This window comes from Piliocolobus tephrosceles, chromosome 12 (assembly GCF_002776525.5).
Source record: "Piliocolobus tephrosceles isolate RC106 chromosome 12, ASM277652v3, whole genome shotgun sequence".
Lineage (NCBI taxonomy): Eukaryota > Metazoa > Chordata > Mammalia > Primates > Cercopithecidae > Piliocolobus > Piliocolobus tephrosceles.
This window is the reverse complement of record NC_045445.1, coordinates 25,021,868-25,046,409: the sequence shown is the minus strand read 5'-3', so window position 1 is coordinate 25,046,409 and position 24,542 is coordinate 25,021,868. Positions and strand designations below refer to the sequence as shown.

Here is a 24,542-nt window from a genome sequence, read left to right as displayed (position 1 = left end):
TCAAAGTTCTATGAAGGCTGAGAGAGGTGAGGAAGGTGCAGAAGAAAAGTTTAAAGTTGGCGGAGGTTGGTTCATGAAGTTTAAAGAAAGACGCTGTTTCCGTAACATAAGAGTGCAAGGGGAAACAGCAAGTGCTGATGGAGAAGCTGCAGCAAGTTATCCAGAAAAATCTAGCTAAGATAATTGATGAGGGTGGCCACACTAACCAATGAACTTTCAATGGAGACAAAATACCCTAATATTAGAAGAAGATGCCATCTAGGACTTTCATAACTAGAGAGGAAAAGCAGATGCCCAGCTTCAAAGCTTCAAATGACATGTTTACTCGTTAGGGGCTAATGCAGCTGGTGACTTTAAATTGAAACCAATGCTCATTTATTATTCTGAAAAATCCTAGGGCCCTCAAAAATTATGCTAAATCCACTCTACCTTAGCTCTAGAAATGGAACAACAAAGCCTGGGGTGACAGCACTATTTATAGTATGGTTTTCTGAATATTTTAAACCCACTGTTGAGACCCTACTCCTCAAAAAAAGATTCCTTTCAAAATATTATTGCTCTTTGACATTGCACCTGGTCACCCAAGAGTTCCGATGGAGATAACATATAAGAATATTGATGGTTTTCATGCCTGTTAATACAACATTCATTTGCAGCCCATGGATCAAGGAGTAATTCTGACTTTCAAGTCATATTATTTAAGAAATACATTTTATAAGACTATAGCTGCCATAAATAGTGATTCCTCTGATGGATCTGGGCAAAGTAAATTGAAAACCTTCTGGAAAGGATTCATCATTCTAGATGCCATTAAGAACATTTGTGATTCATGGAAGGAAGTCAAAATGTCAATATTAACAAGAGTTTGGAAGAAGGTGATTCCAATCCTCATGGATGACTTTGAGGAATTCAAGACTTTAGTGGAGGAAGTCACTGCAGATGTGGTGGAAATAGCAAGAGAACTAGAATTAGAAGTGGAGCCTGAAGATGTGACTGAGATGCTGCAATTTCATGATAAAACTTGAATGGATGAGGAGTTGCTTCTTATGGATGAACAAAGAAAGTGGTTACTCGAGAAGACATCTACTCCTGGTGAAGATGCTATGAACACTGTTGAGATGACAACAAAGGATTCAGAATTGTACATAAAATTAGTTAATAAAGGATTGGCAAGATTTGAGAGGACTGACTCCAATTTTGAAAGAAGCTCTACTGTAACATGCTATAAAACAGCATCACAAGCCAAAGATAAATCTTTTGTGAAAGGAGGAGTCAATCAATGTGGCACACTTCATTGCTGTCTTCTCTGAAGAAATTGCCACAGCCACCCCAATCTTCAGCAACCACCACCCTGATCAGTCAGCAGCCACTCACATTGAGGCAAGACCCTCCACCAGCAAAAAGATTACAACTTGCTAAAGGCTCAGATGATTGTTAACATTTTTAAGCAATAAAGTATTTTTAATTAAAGTAAGTACTTTTTTAGACATAATACTATTGCTTGCCTTATAGACAAAACTTGTATATGCATTGAGAAACCAAAAAATTCATGTGACTTGCTTTATTGTGATATTTGTTTTATTGTGGTGGTCTGGAACTGAACCTGCAATGTCTCCAATGTGTGCCTGTGTAAAGAACCTGGGAACTAAGAACAAAGAACTTAAAAATTTTACTTAATTCCATTGACAAAAGGATCCTATAAACAATTTTTGAGCAGGAGGAGTGATGTAATCAAAAGTGTACTATGTACTCAGAAATATTTTCTTGATACAGATTCTCACTAGTAGTTCATAAAATCATAAAGGAAATTTTAAAAGTCATTCAGGTTGACGTTTGAATCCCTACTACTAGGTCCTTGCTAATTAGTCGTACAGCCTGCCTGAATTATTCCAATGACGGGGTACTCACTACCTCACAAGGCTGGCTATTCCAACTTTGGACAAGTTAAAAATGTTCCTTTATGCAAAGCTATAATTTGCTACCTCATGGTTTCCAAAAATTGGTTCTAGGTCTAACTTTTGTAGGCATTAGAGAACAAGCTGATTTCCTCTTCCATATGACAATCTTTCACATATTTCAAGGAAGTTCCCATGCCTCTATCACAGTCACCCCTAGGTCCCCAAATACTCCTCTTTAAGGCTAAATATCCTCTACCTTTATACACCCATCCTTCACTTAACCCATTTCTTATAGAATTGTGTAACACTTATATCAACCCTTGCTTATAATTCTTTCCACCTTTCTTACACATACTTTTAAGCCAGGTGTTGGTACATAGTTTCTATAAAGAGCCTGACAGCAAATATTTTTGACTTTGCAGACCACACAATCTCTGTCACAACTATTCAGCTCTGCCATTGTAGCATGAAAACAGCCAAAGACAATACATAAACAAATGTGTGGCCATTTTCCAAAAAATCGTACTTATGAATCCTAGAATGTGAATTTTGTATCATTTTCACATGTTGCAGCAAAAAATCCTTCTTCTTTTGATTTCTTTCAACCACTTAAAAATATAAAAATCATTCTTTGCTTTCAGGCCACACAAAAACAGGTGGTGGGCCACAGTTTGCAAGTCCTGTTTTAAGCTACAGACTCAGCTTCACTTTAAACAAAATTGTGCTGCCTTGCTTCTCCATACCTCTTTAACAGTTTATGATTCTATTCAAAGCAAAGTCACTCAAGTTTCAATTTTTGAATACTAGGATATGTATCTCCACCTTTAATAAATGATGTAATGTTTGCAGTGAGCGGCACTGCCCCTTAGTGTGTGGTGAATATCAATCATCCTGGGCACTAAGTTCAAATATCCTTTGCTCCAATACTCAGCTTCAAAGCATCAATTCAAAAGGCAGAGAAAGCATCAGTAGACTTGAAGTGACTTATTGAAATAGATTAAAGAGGATCCACATTACATTTCCTATGTACTAAAATCCTAGACACTAAGCCTACCTAAGTCTGAATGACAGAAGGTCTGTGCCTGTTATGGTTGAAAGTCAAAAGCAGCTGAATGAGCAAGGGCACACAAAAAACTCCACTCCACATTTGTGCCTCTGAATTTGTAGGTAAAGTTCTATGAGGTCAGAATTTTCTTCTACAGCTCTTAGTAAAACAAAATGGACATTGTTTCACCTTTGCTCTTTTTTAATCGATGTCTTCACCTATACATTCTGCAGCATATTTCCCAAGTTCCTAGTCAGTTTTGAATCTCTATCATACTAACAAAAAGCAATGGCAGTCTATACTAAAATGCACACAGGCAATTATATGAAAGTTAATATTCAAATAAACATGTCCTACATTTCACAAACAAGTATTAAATGTTATGACGCTTTTATGTAACTGCTGCTGCTTAAGCATTACTATTTAGAAACTACTGTATCACTGGGCGCAGTGGCTCACACCTGTAATCCCAGCACTTTAGGAGGCCGAGGTGGGCAGATCATGAGGTCAAGAAATCAAGACCATCCAGGCCAACATGGTGAAACCTCATCTCTACTAAAAATACAAAAAATTAGCTGGGTGTGGTGGCACAGGCCTGTAGTCCCAGCTACTCGGGAGGCTGAGGCAGGAGAATCACTTGATCCCGGGAGGCAGAGGTTGCAGTGAGCTGAGATTGCACCACTGCACTCCAGCCTGGCAACACAGCAAGACTCCGTCTCAAAAAAAAAAGAAAAAGAAAAAAGAAAATGTTGTATCACTTCCTCACAAGGTAATGCGTAAGAATAAATACCTTAAATGAACCCCTGTTAGTGCATTAATTGTATCTCATGTCAGATTGTTACAACAGTTCAAGGTACCAAATCGAACACTATTGCTGCATAATAAAACACATTTATAACTGGCTATTCAAGTTTATGAATAAATAAAAGCTGCAGGGATGATAGCCAAATAAAGTCTAACCTTAGAAAAAGTTATTTTAAAGGAAAAGTAAAATGAACTCCAACCCACTGGCATATCTGCTTGCATTCTATCCAAATGTGGTCCAACTGTAGGAGTCTATGGGATGGAAGCAAACTTAAATACAACAGTTCTATGCCCATTTATTCACTGAACGCCTACTCTGAGTCAAGTGCTATGCTGGTCTCTTTAAATATAACTATTAATAATTGTGGCCAGGCACAGTGGCTCATGCCTGTAATCCTGATACTCTGGGAGGCCGAGGCAGGAGGACTGCTTGAACCCAGGAGTTCAAGACCAGCCTGGGCAACACAGTGAGACCCCATCTTCACAAAAACTGAAAAAGCCAGATGTGTGCAGTGACATGCGCCTGTAGTCCCAGCTACTTCGGAGGCTGAAGTGGGAGGTTTGCTTGCGTGCAGGAGTTTTAGGCTGCAGTGACCCATGATCATGCCACTGCACTCCAGCTGGGCAAGAGAGATAAAGACCCTGTTGTTAAAAAATAAAAAAAAAATTTAATAAGAAAAGAACGTTTTAGTCTTTTAAGTGCATGAGGAAGTAATAAATTCCTAAGTGCATAAATATATGTAGTTTCAAATATTTTAATTCTATAGTCAAGAAGAACCCATCAGTACATTTTACAGTTTATCAGTTTTACTAATGATGTATTAATTCATATTTTTCATACTCTACTAAGAATGTAATGCTCTAAAATATCAATATTAGGCCGAGCGTGGTGGCTCATGCCTGTTATCCCAGCACTTTGGGAGACCAAGGTGGATGGATCACTTGAGGTCAGGAGTTCAAGACCAGCCTGGCCAATATGGTGAAATCCCATCTCTACCAAAAACATTAAAAATTAGCCGGTCATAGTGTGTGCACCTGTAATCCCAGCTACTTGGGAGGCTGAGGCACAAGAATCACTTGAACCCGGGAGGCGGAGGTTGCAGTAAGCCGAGAAAAAAAAAATTAGCTGTTATCACACAACTAAGTACTAACATGGAAATTAAAAATCATGAGTAGCTGTCTTTCCTTATGAAATTTTCCTAGACTACACTCCATAAGCAGCAAAAAGAAGTGCTACTGTGACTATAGAACAAGTTGGCAAATTTTTAATTTGACTGTCATTTTTCTAAAGTATCTGTAAAGAAAATCCATTTCTGACTGGACTGATAATTTTAAAATATCCTGTGCTGAACCAATAACCTAATTAATATTTAATACCTCCTGATAAGCCAAAAACAGGGAAGTTAATAAAGAGCCAAAGCAGTATTTTCTAAAAAGTATTTTTTTCCTACAATTCTAATGGAGAACGTCATTTTCTTACCTTTTAAATAGAAAACACTTTCATTTATAATAAAGCTGTGATTTGAAGACAAGCAGTAATAACAAAATTTTTATTACATTGTATACCACAGTATGTGATTCTCTTTCTGAGATGCTATCAGAAAAATGCATTGAAACTACTACAACAGACAGGGTAATTGTAATGACTAATTACTAATACTCGGATTCAATTCTAATATATACAAGGCCACAGGCAATGTACACACAGACTCTTGAGCTGGCTGGAAAAGGAAAAAGCTCCCCAGAGGTTAAAAGGTAACATTTTTTTAAAAAACTAAAATTAAGAGTCAAAGCAACCCTGCAAATAATACAATAAATGGTTCTATCAAGAAAAGTTCCTTATTTCAGAGAGTTAAATTCTGCTTTTTCTACTTTAAGTACTTAGAAGGACCTAAGAAGGTACAAAGAATTACTGATTGAATTTTGGGTACTCTTTCCACATGTCCTTTGCAGTAAACTGACTAATGTGCTAGACCTTTTGGACCTCTCAGATTCTTCTCGAATCTCCCAGTCACGTTTAGTCTGTCACTAAATGAACAGAGATACTCTCCTGACATTCATTTCCTAAAAGAAGTGGCAAGAAAATTAAGCTAATGTTGGTAAAGGAATTGGCAAGCATTATATAAAAGGTACCATATAAATACAAAGTATTACTTCCTCTTATGGTTATTTGGTAAAGGTCCTTTTAACTCTGATAGTTTTTGACTATCCTAAGACTATGACCTTATTCTAGGATGGTTTTCTTAGAAAGAAAATGGTAGGGCAATTCATATGCTCTGAGCTTAAAAAGCTAAGTTGATCATATCCTTCCTACTTGTTTATGTAGTTCAATAGAGACTGATTACTTACTTAAAGACCACACAAATTCTCAGAGAAAGAAATCACAATCCTTTTAGTACAGAGAAATTGAACTGAAACTCATTTTCTCTTTTGTATAGCTAGCATTTTTTAATGAAAAAGAGCCTCAAAGAAATCTGCAACCTTTAGCTGAAGGCTTTCAAAGTGAGTCATATTTAGAAGCGGAAGTTCGTGCCTTTAAGCACTTTATGACTGTTAGTTAAGTCAGAAGCCATGAATTCAGTACTTTGAGATCTCTGAATAAAATACAACTATCAAGGTTTCTACTTTTTATAAGATGCATTTCAGACTATTCATGTCTCTGAGAAAGAAAAGGGTCATCTTTAAGCAAGATCATTTTTAAAGGTATCTTTAGTAAGCTAAGTTCAATCATTAGTAAGATTTTCATTTGAACACGGTGACACACTCACATAATGAATCAAATTACATTCTCTGTAGTTCTAAGATGGGATTTTTCAGTGAAATAACTTCTTTGTATTTCAGAAATCATAAGTGCCTCTTTCAAAGGGGGCAGTTTCTCTTCCCAGATTGTGAATGTGATTCACTATACAGAACAGTTATTAAAAATGAAAGGGGAAAAGAAGATCATCAAGGACTATCAATCCATTTCTATAATTTCCTAATTGTTGATACTATCACGAAATATTCTAAAAAGAAGTTCCAAATGTATGTGTATTTTAAAATATATTATTTATACTCTAAATCCAGAATTATAAGCAAAAATTATCCATTAACTAGAAGGGAAATAAAAATTTAATAGAAAAAAATAAATAAAACTTTTCAATTAAAATATTTAAATACAAAATAAACTACTGCATGTTTTTGAAGATTGTTCAGAAATAATAAATTCCACTTTCTAGAAGGTAATTGAAGACAGAAATGTCTTCATTTTTAACAGACAAAAAAGATTTCATTTTATGATCATTTAAATAGTTAATATGTGCTTTTTAGAAAATATACTTGAGATTTAAATTTCTCGGTAAAGAAAGAGTACAGAGGTAAATGTTTTGTAAAAAGAAGATGGAGGAAAAACAGATTTTTTACAAGGGAGTTCAGAGACATCTAGTGGTTGGTAATATTATACTGGATTTTTTTCTTAGAAAATAAAATAAGGTTATGTAGTTCCACAGTTGTGTTCACATTATAAATAGTATAAGATTTTCCTTGCAGTTTGAATGCGTTTCGTCCTACTGGTTTAATGATTCCAGAAACTGAAAACAGCATTAAGCTCTCAACCTTTTTAAAAAATAGCAAAATATCACTGAAATAAAAACTCAAAATTCAATAACTATTCTATCACAGAAAAGGGTATGTTTGTTCTAAAACATGATTAACTGACAAATGCAACTAGGCTTTTGTCTTTTACAAGCTGTTAGTGGTGCTCTAAATTAAATCATTACATGTATAAAACCCCAAATGGCTAAAAGATTTATCCCGCATGGCTTTTAAAAGTTCTCTGCTAAACATAGTCATAGATTCACCGTGCTAAAGGGGACCTTAAAAGGCCAAGTAACTCACCGCCAATATCTTCAGAGAGTCAAAATAGCATTCCACTTTCAAAGGCTGATGAAAAGCTATTCTACATTGTTCTTCAATAATCTATTTCAATGACACAAAGAACCTTATAAAACAACTCTCCCCTATATCTAACCTCAGTCCTTCATGCTACAGATTACCTATCTTTTTTATTCTTTTCTTAATTCTTCCTACTATATCTTGCTAACATATATATCTTTTCATAGTCTTTTGTACAAGTATAGCACTTTACACTTATCCCCATTAAACGTCATGTTTGCTAGGCACAATGGCTCACGCCTATAATCCCAGCACTTTGGGAGGCCGAGGCAGGTGGATCACCTGAGATCAGGAGTTTGAGACCAGCCTGGCCAACATGGTGAAACCCCGTCTCTACTAAAAATACAAAAGTTAGCTGGACGTGGTGGCAGGCGCCTGTAATCCCAGCTACTCGGGAGGCTGAGACAGGAGAACTGCTTGAACCTGGGAGGTGGAGGTTGCAGTGAGCCAAGATTGCACCACTGCACTCCAGCCTGGGTGACAAGAGTGAAACTCCGTCTCAAAATAAATAAATAAATGCCTACATACATATAAAAATAAATAAATAAATATATAAATAAATAAATAATGTTGTGCTGCTAGATTCAACTGACCCATCATACCAACTGCTCTAGTTCCTTCTGGATCATGCCTTGGTCTAAAATGTCTGCTAGCTCTCCAAGCATACGCCATTCATAAATTTGATGGACATATTCCACACACTCTAAATTTTTGTTAAAGTTTTAACAAACATGTGATCTTCTAAGGCATCTGCCAAAATTAATGTCTTCACTACAGTAACCCAGATTTTTCCTTTTTATTCAACTTGAACTGAAAATATAAAGTGAGTCAAGCAAAATATTAAGCATTGTTTCACACTCAGTCCCAACTTTTAGACAAAAAGATATTTATGATAGGTAGCAGCTAAGAAAAATGTATCCTATTTTATGACTAGTCACAAAAATATTGTTTGGATTGTTAGTTTCTGGTTGCTTTTAATTTTTAGGCTGCATAAATCTACTTTTGTCTTAATTACCTTGGCTGACAAAAGATTAACAATGTCAACATTAAAAATGTGTTACATGGCCGGGCGCGGTGGCTCAAGCCTGTAATCCCAGCACTTTGGGAGGCCGAGACGGGCGGATCACGAGGTCAGGAGATCGAGACCATCCTGGCTAACACGGTGAAACCCCGTCTCTACTAAAAATACAAAAACTAGCCGGGCGAGGTGGCGGGCGCCTGTAGTCCCAGCTACTCGGGAGGCTGAGGCAGGAGAATGGCGTAAACCCAGGAGGCGGAGCTTGCAGTGAGCTGAGATCCGGTCACTGCACTCCAGTCCGGGCGACAGAGCGAGACTCCGCCTCAAAAAAAAAAAAAAAAAAAAAAATGTGTTACATGTATTTCAAAATCATCATGAACACCACTGCTAAGTAGGACTAGAATAGGAACACAATTCACATTAGAAAGTAATGGAGGAAATCACATAAGCTAAAATAAAATATCTCTTCAACTTAAATATTCTGTTTCCTAAAAAAAACTCAATTTAGGCAACAACTCCTTTTCATTGAAAGTCCACCTTTAAGTCATTCACATAGTCTCAAGTATAATCTGCTTAATTACAAATGGGAAAATATACCTCTAAAGTGGAGAGCTCTGGAGATCTGCACATTAACAAGTGACCAAACTTAGCATCACCAACAGTGTGACAACATGACATAATGTGCCTTCTGATGGGATGCAATAAAAAATACATCACTTCCATAGCACTCTTGCCAAATATGTTGAACCTAAATCTTACAATGAGTAATGAGGCAAATCCACATGTGGGACATTCTACAAGACAGCTAGCCTGGACACCTTTAAAAAGTCATGATCACGAAAACCAAAAAGTTGTGGATTAAAAGAGATTAAAGAGACCCAACAACGAAATGCAATGTGTGAAACTTGTAGGATCATCAATTTTAAAAAAAACAGCTATAAAGAGCATTTTGGGGGCCACTGGAAAAGCTTATACATGGACTATATACTAAATGACATTACTGAATCAATGTTTTCAGGTGGGACTGTGGTTATGTAAGAAAATGTCATTATTCTTAGGAGATACATGCTTAAGTATTTAGAGGTGAACACTCACATTGTCTGTAATTTTCAAATGGTTCAGAAATATAGTTAAGTATACTTATAAAATATAGATATGCATTTCAGAATATAGAATATAGATGCCCCCATATTTTTAATACAAAGTATAGATTCTACAGGTATGTATAGGTGCTGCATATGTATAGATATATATACAGAGAGAGAGAAAGAGAGAGCACCAATGTGCCAAAATGTTAACTGGAGAATCTAGGTGAAGGATATACGGCGTCTGAAATTTTTCAAAATAAAAAGTTGGAGGAAATCGGTAAGAAAGGAATACATACCATGGCAGTCCTAGACTTGATAAACCAGTCAAATCTAAACTGGGGAGCATTTCGTACACACTGTCTTAATTCTTCATATACATTTTCTCTATCAAAGCCCATTTTGTGTAACATACAAATCAAGAATCTATCTTCTTCCTCAGTATAGTTCTTTCCTTTGCTGGTTCCATATTGAATGCGCAACTGATGAAATGGAGCCTTGTATCTTGCAATCTGTGTATTTAAACAAAATAGTGCTTTTAATTGAACGTGCAGTAAGAAGTCAAAGCTGACCACCATATCAATTAAAACGATCTAATAATAATTTGACATAAAATATAGTACTTTGGCATCCAGGGCTTTCTTGATACTGATCCTTCGTTGAATTCTTGCTTCTCCACGTTCAATTTGAGCCATAATTTTCTCAATGTCCTGTAATTCATTGCAACGTTCCCAAAATACGGCTGAAAAACAGAGTTATTTCTTTAAAATCCTATCATTTAAGCAAATAAATCCAAAGAATTGTAGAATAACGAATTAATGGGAAAGAATGCAGTGAGTCTGTACTTCTTAAAATTAAGATTCACATTCATCTTATATATGTAATATGTCCAATTATTAAATACTACTAATTTTTCACTTAAAAATAAGACCTCAACAAGGTTTTAGGCTAGCAATGTTCCCTTTATGAAATAGTATGGAATCTTATGATCCATCCCAAATGACTAGGATTTCAAAAGATGGTGCAGATACTGATGTAAGATAGGCTTTTTACTCAAACATGATAGAAAAGGGACCAAACACATAAAGTGACACAGGAGAGAGCAATATATAAACAGTGAATATAGCTTCCTAGCATGCAAAAACAAACTACTATGGGCCGTGCGCAGTGGCTCACACTGTAATCCCAGCACTTTGGGAGGCCGAGGTAGGCAGATTGCCTGAGGTTGGGAGTTTGAGACCAGCCTGGTCAACATGGTGAAACCTCGTCTCTACTAAAAATATGAAAATTAGCTGCGCATGGTGGTGCGTGCCTGTAATCCCAGCTACTCAGGAAGCTGAGGCGGGAGAATTGCTTGAACCCGGAAAGTGGAGGCTGCAGTGAGCCAAGATTATGCCACTGCACTCCAGCCTGGGTGACTGAGTGACACTCTGTCTCAAAAACAAACAAACAAACAAAAAACCCAAGCTATTATGAACAGATTGCTCAAATTTTTTCTATGGAGCAGCCATTTCTCCTGAAATTGTCATTTGCTTTTGGAATCACTCACTAATCATCTTACAGTATTTCCAATGACCAATAGTGTGTTTTTAAACTTACTTGCAATACCCTTTTCTCGTTATATTAAAAAAAAAAAAAAAACTCATTGGGATTTTAATTGCATACACACTGAAAAATACTTCAAGTCACTCAACCAGATTTTATAGATGAGCCAAATAATCTGGCTGTATTAATATGTCACATCTTATGACTTCAATGAAAGGCCTTTTAATGACATACTCCACATCCTCAAGCTTTTCATTTTTAGAGCCTATCAAGAAAGGTATGTGAGCACTCTGATTTTTATAAGCACCTGTGTTCATTTATTCATTCACTCACTTATTCATTCAACAAATATTTAAACAACTGCTATGTACAAGATACTGTATATTCAAGGGTGGCCAATTGTATACGTTTCTTTCTTACTGTAACCAACTACAACAAACTCATTGCAATGTCCCCTCCCTGTGACATGGCCCCCAACCTGGCAGGCAGCAATTAAATAGTCCTGAGCTAGTCATGCCACCTGGCCTGGTGTCAAATTTGAAAGAATGTCTGACAGGACAATCTTTTTAAATCACATTTTTTCTTGCAACTTCACACACACTGATGCTATCTCCCTGCCTATCTTCTGAAGAAAATTCTTCTTAAAAATCTCTCTGCACATACCCTTTTACATTCTTTTCATTCAACTCTTGATGCTAAAATTTATCTCTTCAATCTATTTTTTCCCCTAAGCCTCCAAATGCCCTAAATTTATGTGCTAAATGTTCAGAGTAATAGTAATGTCATGCTGGTATCAAGGAAAAGGAAGTTCATAAACTTAATGTATGTAATAAAAACTCAATACAACTGACCTCTAAAGTCCCCCCAGAAGACCCTTTTAGATTTCCAGAAGAAAAAATCTCTCTACTTAAATCTGGATTTCTTCAAGCACTAGCATGCTAGATAAATTAAAAGCTGTTCCTAGCCATTATTAATTTTTAGTATATTTATTGTTACTGTAATATTTCTTTCCTACTATTGCAAAAACAGAATTTCAGTGGTTAGGTTAAACAGATTTGGGGCAGGGGCTATCATAGAAACTTAAACCTACTTTGTAAACTTAAACCTACTTTGCCATTGTTTCAATGACAAAAAATGCTCTAGATTCTAAACACCTTGTTTCAAATTGTAATTTTAAGAGCTGAACCTATTTAGAAGTTAGAAAAGTCCTATATACTACATATAGAAAACTTGCTAGACATATTTACCTATTTTAAATAAGATTTCTGGATAGCTAAGCACGAGGAGGTTTCTGGAGGGTGGCGTGCCCAGGGAGGGCACTGAAGCGCTGCGCCCTTTGGCCCATACCTTGCCCTACACACTTCATCTGTATCCTTTGCAATATCCTTTATAATAAACCAGTAAGTGTAAAAAAAATCCATATGCTTCAGCAGCTAAACTGATTCTGGTCGAGCTCAACAACACAGGTGAGTAAGAGAGGGAGAGGATTCGAGGACCAGTTAACAGATTGATTAAAGCAACCTTTTCAGCTCTGTGCCCGCTAGCCTCAAGTTAATGGGACCCACAGGAACTCTCTGGAAAAGGTTGGAACTCTGAGGGTGTTTGAGCATCTAAATGGGCCTGACGGGAACTCTCTACTTTAAGGACAACCTAGAAAGAAAGGCATGAATTCAGTCCACTGAATACGAATCTCAGAACTGAACCAGAAGAGGACCAAATTCCAGAGGTGGGAAGGTGGGAAACTAATTTTGTCAATGCTTATCCAATAGCCACCCTTGTTTTATCGAGCTTTATTTGGCTCTTTTAGCTAGGTGACAGAAACAATAGCAGTCAGTTTGTTAGGATAAATCTTATAATCTTTTCATAGAAATACAAGTACAGTTTTTACTCTCATCTATGTCTTATTCATAAAAGTTTAAAACATCTCTGAACAAAGGTACAATTAAATTAGTGCTAAATAAATGAGTAACGTTAAAATATAACACCATGTTTCAAATTATATACAAACCTGAATACTCCATGACCTCCTCAGGGGATTTGCCCTCTACCTCTCGAGCTATGTTATCAATGTCATCTCTTCCATATTTCTCATTAGCTTTAATAAACTGGTTAAAATCTCGTTTAGTCCAGTTTGTGAAACCCTGTGAACAAAAAGTTAAGCATTATCAATAGAGGTTAAATTAATAAATCCATTTATTGTCCTATTTACTTCTATACAATGATACATTTAAAAACACTTTAAAAGACTTAAAATGTTTCTCCTCATAAAATTGCACATATTTTATGTTGGAATCAAAAGTTGAGTGACAGTTGTTACAGAAATAACTGCTTTTCTATTACAAAGAGAATGTAATCCTCTCCAAGTACTTAGAGTTGATATATAGTTCCAAGATCTTCTGTAGTTTTTAATTTCATATTTTATAGATGCCTACTACATTAAAATACAAATGCATGAAAATAAAAATGCTAATATAAATGCTGAAGTCGTGATATTCTAGTACTTCAATGATTTTTTTCACAGATCTGTTCCCATGTAAATTAAGAGAGAGAAATGTGGATACACTAAATCAAAAGAACACTAAGAATAACCAAAAGAGAATGCAAAAAAAAAAAAAATTCTAACTCTTTACATCATTCTGAACTAGTGGGAATAAATAATTTCTGTTCTAAATTATGTTCCTAAATAGAACTTCTACAAGCAGAATGTTATTGGAGCCACTCAATTTCTTTACTAAAACATAAAACACTTTAGCCAGTGTTTTAAATTCCCTTGGCATTATTAGCATGTCTGTGAAGTCACAAGACCAAGAATTTGTCTTCCACTCCTCGAGCCCCAACTAACATAAATGTGATACTCTAGACATTGCAAAACTCTATCCCTGGCTTTTAGTCGATAAAGATTTCAGATGACCCCACATTTTGTTCCTATGTACTGCCATGGTTTTTGAAAAAGATTAATTATTTAAGGTAGCAGAGAAGGACAAAAATGAATTCATCTACTAGGAGGGGCAGAAAACTGATTATATTTCTAATCACAAACTAAAATATTATCTCAGTTGAGACTGTATATTCATGTTATATCATACATTCACAATATACTCCAAGCCATGTAGCATTCTAAAGCCGTAACTTCACTTTTGCATTCAGGAAATACATTTTGAAAATAGAAAATGAATATTTACATGTTTTATTTTATCCTGCGGTAAGTTCTAACATTCAGCCATCTGCAATTATATTTTCAAACTAAACTTTATTACTTCCAGGCATTTGGTTCAAAAACTTATGAATGTAATTTGTGAAAATCCAATACACATACAATAAAATTACATGTTACAGCAAAGACCTATATAATAAATAACATATAAATATAAAAACTATCTTTCAATAATTAATGTGGAGAATTACCTGCTATTATGCATTGCACACTGTTGAAAATTTGTTGAATAAATAAATCTTGCTGGCAACCCTCTATACTAAAGTAATGTCTTACAGTACACATTTTGCTTACATTGCAAGCCTTCTGTGCTGAAATTCTTTTTACCTACTATAGTTTATTTTAGAAGTAGAACACTCGTAAAACTCATTATAGCAATAATAACTTGAAAGCATTAATATTTTGTTCAAATGGAAACCTTTCTAATTTAATAATTGTCACACAATGACCACCTTAAAAATCTTCAGAAATATCTCATCATTGCATGAAAATTCTAAAAAGAAATAAAATTAATTTTGAAAATTACAAAACTATTCCATTAATAAAAAATTAGTAGAATATAACTTCGGGAGACAATTCACATCTATAAACAAAAGAAATTTAAATTTTCAAGAATATGCTAATAACACGCTTGGGGCGGTGGCTCACACCTGTAATATCAGCTGCACTTTGGAAGGCCGAGGTGGGCGGATCACTTGAGGTCAGGAGTTTGAGACTAGCCTGGCCAACATGGCAAAACCCCATCTCTACTAAAAACACAAAAATTAGCCAGGCATGGTAGCGGGTGCCTGTAATTCCAGTTACTTGGGAGGCTGGGGCAGGAGAATCACTTGAACCCGGGAGGTGGAGGATGCAGTGAGCTGAGATTGCACCACTGCACTCCGGCCTGGGTGACAGAGCAAGACTATCTCAAAAAACAAAAAAGAATATGTTAATAACTACTGTCTATCAGTATTCAAATATGGATTCAGTGACCTTATTATAATTGGCAAAATGTGTGTCATACTGCTAATACTTTACACTTATATTTTGCATATACATACCACCCAGTATTTCCAAAAGGGCATATTCTATAAGATCAATTTTTAAAAATAGGGATTTTGGTCTAAACATGTTTACAAAATAGCCCTGAGTTTTGTTGGTGTGTCAAACTAGGATACTAGGCCCATACAAAAAAAATAAGTGTGATCTGTATTTTCTTTTTTTCTATCGATTGACTAAGAATTTCAGCCATTGAAAATATTTTACTTGGGTGAGAAGTTTTTCCTTTTCTTCAGTCTCTTCTGGTGTAAGAGGTTCAGCTCCATCAATCTTTTTTTGCTCTTCTCTTTGAGCCAGAGCTGGATTTGGGATATCAGGATTCCTTGGGACCTATAAATCAAGAGACAAACTAAGAGTAAACTGATGAGAAAAATTAATTACTAAGGCTGTATATACACAGTCTTATCAATCTTTAGAGTTATTTCAAGAGTAAACAATATAAAATCATAGTCAGAATGACACATGGTCCTCTCCACATTTCTGCTACCATGATCCTATTGAAGTAAAAACCATTATTGTGCCACATGATATTCCATAGTTAAAACTCATTAGTAAATGCCACATTAGATTTCAGATATGATTATACTCTGGAACAAAGTCTATCCTTGTACTATTATAATATACAGAACAAACAAAAAGTTTGGCAGTAAAAAGAAAAAAGAACCCATATTCCCCTGGTAACACAGAGCAGGATGGAGAAGTGGCAACGCACCTAAACATTACATCCAACAGTCTGATCAGTTCAACGTGCAAAAAGAAAGGAGTGCTTTTATTGCCTGCCAAGGTATGTAAGGGGAGAGAGCAATTTTACATAAAATCGAAAGTTTGGAAAACATAACAGGATAATGAAGAAAGAAGAAGAAACAGAGAATATAAGAGGGAAGGGTATAGTAGAGCACACAAATAGCTATAATAGGACCAGTGGTCAAGGGGGGAAAAGACTAACAAACAGCAGTGACCAACAGAAATCATATATGGTGTTTTGGGCACAGAACTGCAAATACAGTGACAACTGAGAACAGAACTCGAGTTCAAAAGATGAGGAGAGAAGCTCAGCTCTCCAAGAAAGCAAGCTGCCACCTGTATCTCAAAACGGTAGCCTGCAGAGCCTCAGTGTATCACAGTGAGCATATACAACCAGTGTGGTTCAGCAGTATGGGGCTGAACCATACTGTGTGTATGGAGGAACAAATGAAGTCTCTCAGCCTAAAGCCTGTATCATCGCTATGTGCATCTACAGCTACAAGGAAGCACACTGATTTAAGAGGGCTAGTACATAACATGTGTACTACACTTTATAGCATTCCATTAAACATGAAAATAAAAGGGTTGGCAGTAAGCCTTCCACTGCTTGAAATGCACACATATCATAAATGACTCATTCCCTAGGGGCATCCGGTAGTCATGGTTTTACTACCCTGTAATTATAATACATATTAGAGTGCATTTTTCTCATTGTATGTATTTCATAGAGTTTGGAACTATATCATTGCAACTTAAAAATAACCTTTAAAAAATAACTATTAAGTACAATAGTTCTTCAAGTATAAAACCTAACTGAGCATTAAAAAGAAATACTGAGAAAGTAGACTCACTTGTAATCATCAGTATCAGGTAATCAAATTAGCAGGTATTGACTAAATGTCTATTATGTTTATAGAACTATGATAAGTATTGATTGGAATATAACTATAGGTTTTATCCCTTATCCCAAATGTTTCAGACCAGAAGTGTTTCAGATTTCAGATTTTTGGGGGGTTTGGAATATTTGCATTACACTTACCTGTTGAGCATTTCTAATTTGAGAATCCGAAATCCAAAAAATGCTCCAATGAGCATTTCCTTTGGGTGCAATGTCAGAGCTTAAAAGGTTTTGGATTTTGGAGCATGTCAGATTTCAGATTTTTGAATTAGGGAAACTCTACCTACATTAGATATGGTCCTTGCTCACAAGGAGCTCACAAACTAGTTGTGGAATTTTGAGCTGTACCTTAAGGACTCTAAGGATTTGGGGAGATGGAGAAGGAAGAAAGAATATTCTAGGCTAGGGCAGTATGAGCAAAAACATGAAGGCAGAAATGTGTGGAAGGCACACATGGGGTTTATGTCGAAAAGAGATAAGAAACAAGGCCAGGTAGAAGCAGATTTACAGGGTCTTGAAACTACACAGAAGGTTCTGCAGACTTTTGAACAAGCAAGTGAAGTATCAAAATGTAGTGTTTTTACCTGTAAGCCTTCTGCTGAATGGACTGAAGTGGGGAAGCGACTGACAGGTAAGAGAACCTGCTGAACTATCGTAATCTAGAAATGAGGCATGATCATCTGGACTACGATGGTGGCATACGGAAATGGAAAAGAAGGTGTACATTTAAAACAAAATGTAGCTTAGTCATAGCACGATTAAAAACAACTTCTCTTCAGTAGCTAAACCCAATGTTAAAATTACAGGAATACCAGCAATTCCATTCCTAAGTATTTACGCAAAGAAAGGAAAATGTTATCTATGCAAAGACTTTGACAAGATTCTTCACAGCAGCTTTACTCATCCTAGCCAAAAGCCAGAAAACAGCCCAGATAACCATCAAGAGAATGGATAAGAAAACTGTGGCCTATCCATACAATGGAATAGGTGTTCTATAATCAAAAGGAAAGAGCCACACAGATACACGGGACAACATGGCTGAATCTCTAAAACATTATGCTAAGTGAAACAAGCCTTATACATAGGGTATGATTCTATTTATGTGAAATTCTAGAACAAAATTTAAAAATATAATCTATGGAGGGAAAGATCAGAACAGTGGTTGCATCTGAGGTGTGCATATGGTCACTGGGAAGAGGCACTTTCTGGGGTGACATTAATGGTCTATATCTTTATAGGAGGAGTTCAAGTTACATAAGAGTATGCATTTGTGAAAAAACAATGAATGGTACACTTAAGGTTTATATATTTCACTCATGTAAATGTTACTTTAAAAAATCATAAACAAAATATGACTGGCTAATGACATGCATGCTGAAGTGTTTCTGGATAAAATGTACTTATGTCTGCAACTTTGAGATGCATAATGATAAGATAAACATCCATATGATAGAGGGCCAGATAAATGGAAAAATAGGTGAAAAAGCAAATACGATAAGATGTAAACTGTCGAATGTATGTGGTGTATATATGGGTGTTCACTATACAATTATTTCAACATTTTTCTATTTTTAAAAATCCTTCATAATTTTTTTTAAAAAAGTAGAGATACAGCTTTAAAAGTTAATAGACCCCTTAAATTCCTGGTATGTGAAATTACTTTGATTTCAAATTTTAATTTTAATTGAAAGAAACCTCTTTGATCTTAAGATATTCTTCTCTTAAATATTTTCAAAATTTCCATGTCCAACAAACTATATTTTTAACAAAATGAAAATATTTTATAAACATCTAATTTATGACAGAAAATAGATAATATACTCACATAAAATAAAATAAAAATGTTTATTCCCATGCAGACATCCCCATACTAAAAACTTCCCCTTTCAACTTCTAATATAAGCAAAATCAGAATATTTTATAAAACCATTGGATTTTAGGATCCACTGCAATTTATGCTGTATCCAGTGGTCATATTAATTAACATAGCAAAACAAGAATGACTTCATGAAAGCTTTGTTTGCTATTTTAATTCTAGGAAATACTCAAATAGCTGCTAACATGTTTAGAATTAGAAAAGGCTCAAATTTTCTAAATTCCTGTATCTCCCGCTGATACGGTTTGGCTGTGTCCCCACCCAAATTTCATCTTGAATTGTAGCTCCCACAATTCCCATGTGTCAGGAGAAGGACCCAACTGGAGGTAATTGAATCATGGGGGCAGGTCTTTCCCATGCTGTTCTCGTGATAGTGAATAATTCTCATGAGATCTGATGGTATTATAAAGAGGAATTCCCCTGCACAAGTTCTCTCTTCCCTTCTAACATGGAGGATGTGACTTACTCCTCCTTGTCTTCCGCCACGATTGCGATGCCCCCCGAGTCATGTGGAACTGAGAGTCAATTAAACTTTTCCTTATAAATTACCCAGTCCCGGGTATGTCCTTATCAGCAGTGTGAAAACAGGCTAACACACCTCCTATAAAAAAATCTTAATAGTCATCATTTTAATAAGACATACATTTTTTTGCCTCATGAGGTTCATATCAGCATTAAGCTTCCTGGAATGATTTCAAAGTGCTACATTATAAATTAAGCAGATAGGCCAGGCGTGGTGGCTCACGCCTGTAATCCCAGCACTTGGGGAGGTCAAGGCGGGTGGATCACTTGAGGTCAGGAGTTTGAGACCAGTCTGGCCAACATGGTGAAACCCCGTCTCTACTAAAATTATAAAAACCAGCCGGGCGTGGTGATGGGTGCCTGTAATCCCAGCTACTCGGGAGGCTGAGGCAGGAGAATTGCTTGAACCCAGGAGATGGAGGTTGCAGTGAGCTGACACAGTGCCGCTGCACTCCAGCCTCAGCGAGACAATGAGACTCTGTCTCAAAAAAAAAAAAAAAAAAAATTAAGCAGACAAATTACAGACCAATAGTACTGAATAGGTAACTAGGAGGTATTTAAAGTCTTCATACTCTATGTCTCATTATGATCTCCAGCAACACAATATATAAAAAGTTTTCTTTCTAAAGGAAAAATCTCAATTATTATTTGGATTTCTAGTCAGATGCTAAGGAATTTGTGATTAAGAACTGTATTCCATGAAGTAGTGAAAAATTTTTTTGGCCTTGTTTCTTAGGAGGAGTTTAGCAAGCATTGCATAGAAAATATGGAATACTGAATTAAATGTGACACCACACAAAATAAAAGCAGTTACCTGAAATCAGCTCACATTTTAGTTCTACCACTGAAAAAATAGGTGGCCCACAATGACACATTACCAAAACTCACAAAGATTATGGAACTTTCCCCATTTATCAAATGTTTATATTTGTCCCTAAAGAATTTTTTATTGGGGATAAATGTTAGAATGTTCTACAGCTTTCTTAAGCTTCAAATGTGGCAAAATTCTTGCATTCCAGGTGTTAGACTCAATGGAACGTCCAGATATTCTGGATTTTTTATGTTGCAATTGAAAGTTCAATTAAGTCATCCTCTTCCAATATAAAGGTTTTAGTGACCAAGTGATTGTATGCATTAAATAACAACTCCTTTAAGTCGAAAGAGCAATGAAGCTTTTGAATATGCCTAAGGTCAAAGCCTAGATAACAGCAAGAATGGGCACATCATGTACTGCTGTCCACCAAGTGGTTAGGGCAAAACAAATACTTCTCTCACCTTCAAATAAAACAAAACTCTTTAATTCCAGATCTTATTATCAGCAATATTGCTGTGACCTTGTGCTGAATATGAGGAGGGTGGGAAAGGGGGAGCAAAATAGAAAATAAAAATGCAAATAACTAGGAAGTACAAGGAAACCACTCTCTACCAACTGCTTCAAAACTTGTGAGGCCTTCACTAGCCCCACTCCAAATCACAACAGAATAAGCCTTTGGGGACTCAACACAGATAAAACGTAACCATGAACCACAGTGCCCATAGCTGTGGGCATCACCTATCTCCCCTTGGCTAACAATCCTTCAGGCAGAAAACGGGGAAAGAGTCCCTTTTGAGAATCTGTGTATACAGAATACCGCGTAACTTCACTAAAGCAGTTTCGTTTTGTTCATTTGAGGATAAACTAGTGTTCCATTCACTTTGTGGCCCTGATGAGTTTTCTGAAGGTATGACAGGAAATAAAGCAATGCTAGCTATGCCTTGAGAAGATATGTCTAATGGTTACATATCACATCATCCTTAAAAGGGAGCTTTTTGAGATGATTAACATGCCTGCTAATCTGTCTATTCTCTGAACTCAAACAAAAAAACCACCTAATTAAAGAACTCACCTTAGCTCAGGTCCATAGTTCCTAGTAAAGAATGGAAGAGACAAGGTCCAGAAAGAACCAATATCCAGAAGGTATTCTTATTTGTCTCGTAAATCCTCAGCTAAGCATGCATAGGGAGGATCAAGGCAAGTCTTAAGACAATACGGAAGCAATCTAGGATGCGGCTGAAGAGAGCACAAGGCTAGGAGTAGAGGAGTAGGGGACTGGTTCTCCTTCCACCACCACCACCACAGTCCAAGTCACCACCATCTTCTCTCATTCTGATACTTCAACAGCCTCCTGGCTGGTTTCCTTGGATAAACCTGCCATTCTCTGCATCGCGGTCAAAGTGATCTTTTAAAAATGTAAATCTGGACCAGATGCGGAGGCTCACACCTGTAATCCCAGCACTTTGGGAGGCCGAGGTGGGCAGATCAAGACATCAAGAAATTGAAACCATCCTGGCCAACACAGTGAAACCCCATTTCTACTAAAAATACAAAAATTAGCTGGGCATGGTGGCATGCGCCTGTAGTCCCAGCTACTTGGGAGGCTGAGGCAGGAGAATCCCTTGAACCCGGGAGGCAAAGGTTGCAATGAGCCAAGATCGCGCCACTGCATTCAAGCCTGGTGACAAAGCCAGACTCCGTCTCAAAAAAAAAAAAAAAAAAAAAAAAATGTAAATCTGATCATAATTGACCATTTATAAGTTGTATGACCTTAAGCAAATTATTCAGGGCAAATGACTCAACTTTTCTATGCTTCAGTTTCCTCATCTGTAAAATAAGCATGTAGTTCAAGGGCTGTTAGAAGGATAATGAGCTAACATTTATAAATAACTTGGAACAATAAGTAACACATTTAAGGACTTAAGTATCTGCTATTATTATTACTTTACCACCCGCCCACCCACTTCCCTGCCTTAAAAACATCTCAGTGGGTTTCCTTTACTCTAAAGCTAAAGTTCAACTACATTAATATGACCTACAAAGCCCTCCATATGATTTGACTCTAACCACTTAGCAGCCTCATCTCAAGTCACCCTCTTTCTTAACAGTCCCTAACAACACTGGCTTTCTTAGAGCTCCCAGAAGGAGCCATCCTCCTTCCCACCTCAAGACCTTTGCATATGAGGTGCCACCTGCCTCAGCCTTTCTATCCCACACTTCACTTAGCTCATTCACATCTCTGGAAACTCAGCTTAAATGACACTTCCTTAGGGAACGCTTCCCTGATCTCCCAGTCCACATAAGATACCCATGTTATATTCCCTTCATTAGCACCCCTTGTAAGCACAGAACCACACAAATGCCACCACCATTATACTGTAGTATCTAATGCCTATCTCCTCTATTAGAATGTAAGCTCCACGAGGTGAAAGACTGTCTTATTCACTGCTTTATCCCAAGTGCTTGGCCCAGTACCTGGCACAGAGGAGTGCTCAATAAATAGGTATTAAACTCTGTAAAAAGGTCCTCCTTTTACTCTTTTTCCCTCTCCTCTTGCTTCTTTCAGGGAAGTGAGGAAGAGCAAACAGTAAGGTGCAATAGCACGAATTCCATGCCATCCATCTCCCCTCTCCCTATTCATCCCTTTCCTCTATAATACTTACACCTCCCCCTCCTCTTCCCCTTCCTTTCTACCACCCTTAATAGCTGTCCCTTCATTCCTCCATCTTCTGAGATTTCCTCTCTTCTCCATCTCCTTACAGCTGGCCACCACCCAAAGAGTCACTGTAAGACTTCACCCCTAGCCACAAACTGCCTGTAAAGAAAGGCACTGTTTATATTCAAACCAGACCCGTGGCCAGAATGTGGTGGGCACTGTAAATTATCATGGGGAACAAAATTTCAGTATCTCCGAAGAAGGAGCATTAAAGTTATATCAGAGATGATTTTTTTTAATTGTTGCTACTCGACTACCACTTGGCCCAACTCCTAAATGTCATGCCACACCACTGTAAACACAGTCCTTATTTAGGACTGCAGAAAGAAGCAGGGTTTCATCACATGCAGAAAGAGCCCAGAATGTCCGAGTGGAATGAACAGAACATCTGAATACTGAGAAACTGGTTGTGAGACCAGGACCCATGGCAACCCTGTTAGCTCCATGACCTTGAACAAGGTCCTTTAACCTCTCTGAACTTCAGTTTCCTCACCTATTAAATGGCGATGATAATAACACCTACTTCATGAGGTTGTTAGGAACACCTATTTCATGAGGTTGTTAGACCTCAGTATGTGTTAAAGCACTTTGTAACTTATAAAATGTTCTATGCAAATATTTGATTTATTACTGAGGTCTAACATTTCAATTAATTCTCCTTTCAAGTCTCACTAATAACAGTTAATGAAAGTAACAGAAAATAATATTTTAAACTTATAATTTTTATAAATCTTAATGAGATATGTATTTGTTTACCTCATAAGGTAACTTCATTATTAAATAATAATTATTGTTAATAATTATTAATTTTCCTATTTTTATTTTGCATTTGAACCTATAACTTACCTGTTTCTTCTGGTGTATCACTGTTTTCACTTTCTTTGAAACTAGTTTTATGTCTTATGTGAATGTTCACCCTAAAGATCTACTCTAGTTCCAAAATATAAATGAGTTCAGATATAAGTATCTTATATACGTGGAGCTTTTCTAGGCACACTCCAGCTACTAATTAAAATAATGGGTCACAGTTCCAGTTATGATAAAGGTTTACAAAATAAAATTTAAAACACAGCTGTTAATTCATAAAACAGAACACTTCATAAAATTAAAATAGTGTTAATATTTTATTTATTTTATTTTATTTTATTTTTGAGACAGAGTCTCCCTCTGTCACCCAGGCTGGAGTGTAGTGGCGCGATCTCAGCTCATTGCAACCTTCACCTCCCAGGTTCAAGCGATTCTCCTGCCTCAGCCTCCCGAGTAGCTGGGATTACAGGCGCCTGCCACCACACCCAGCTAATTTTTGTATTTTTAGTAGATACAGGGTTTTGCCATGTTGGCAAGGCTGGTCTCATGCTCCTGACCTCAAGTGTTCCTCCTGCCAGCCTC

The 24,542-nt window shown here is 36.6% G+C and overlaps 1 protein-coding gene across 3 annotated transcripts in view; it reads right to left on the bottom strand.

The window, feature by feature from the left end:
• The window catches only part of SMARCA1 (SWI/SNF related, matrix associated, actin dependent regulator of chromatin, subfamily a, member 1), a 77,422-nt gene that overhangs the window by 8,783 nt on the left and 44,097 nt on the right, over nt 1-24,542 (bottom strand). For all 3 annotated transcript variants that reach the window (XM_023198896.2, XM_023198893.2, XM_023198895.2), the window contains 4 exons: nt 15,791-15,913; nt 13,337-13,469; nt 10,407-10,525; nt 10,083-10,295 (listed from right to left, as the gene is read on the bottom strand). In XM_023198896.2, the coding sequence (XP_023054664.1) occupies nt 10,083-10,295; nt 10,407-10,525; nt 13,337-13,469; nt 15,791-15,913 (588 nt within the window). The remainder of the gene's footprint in view (nt 1-10,082; nt 10,296-10,406; nt 10,526-13,336; nt 13,470-15,790; nt 15,914-24,542) is intronic.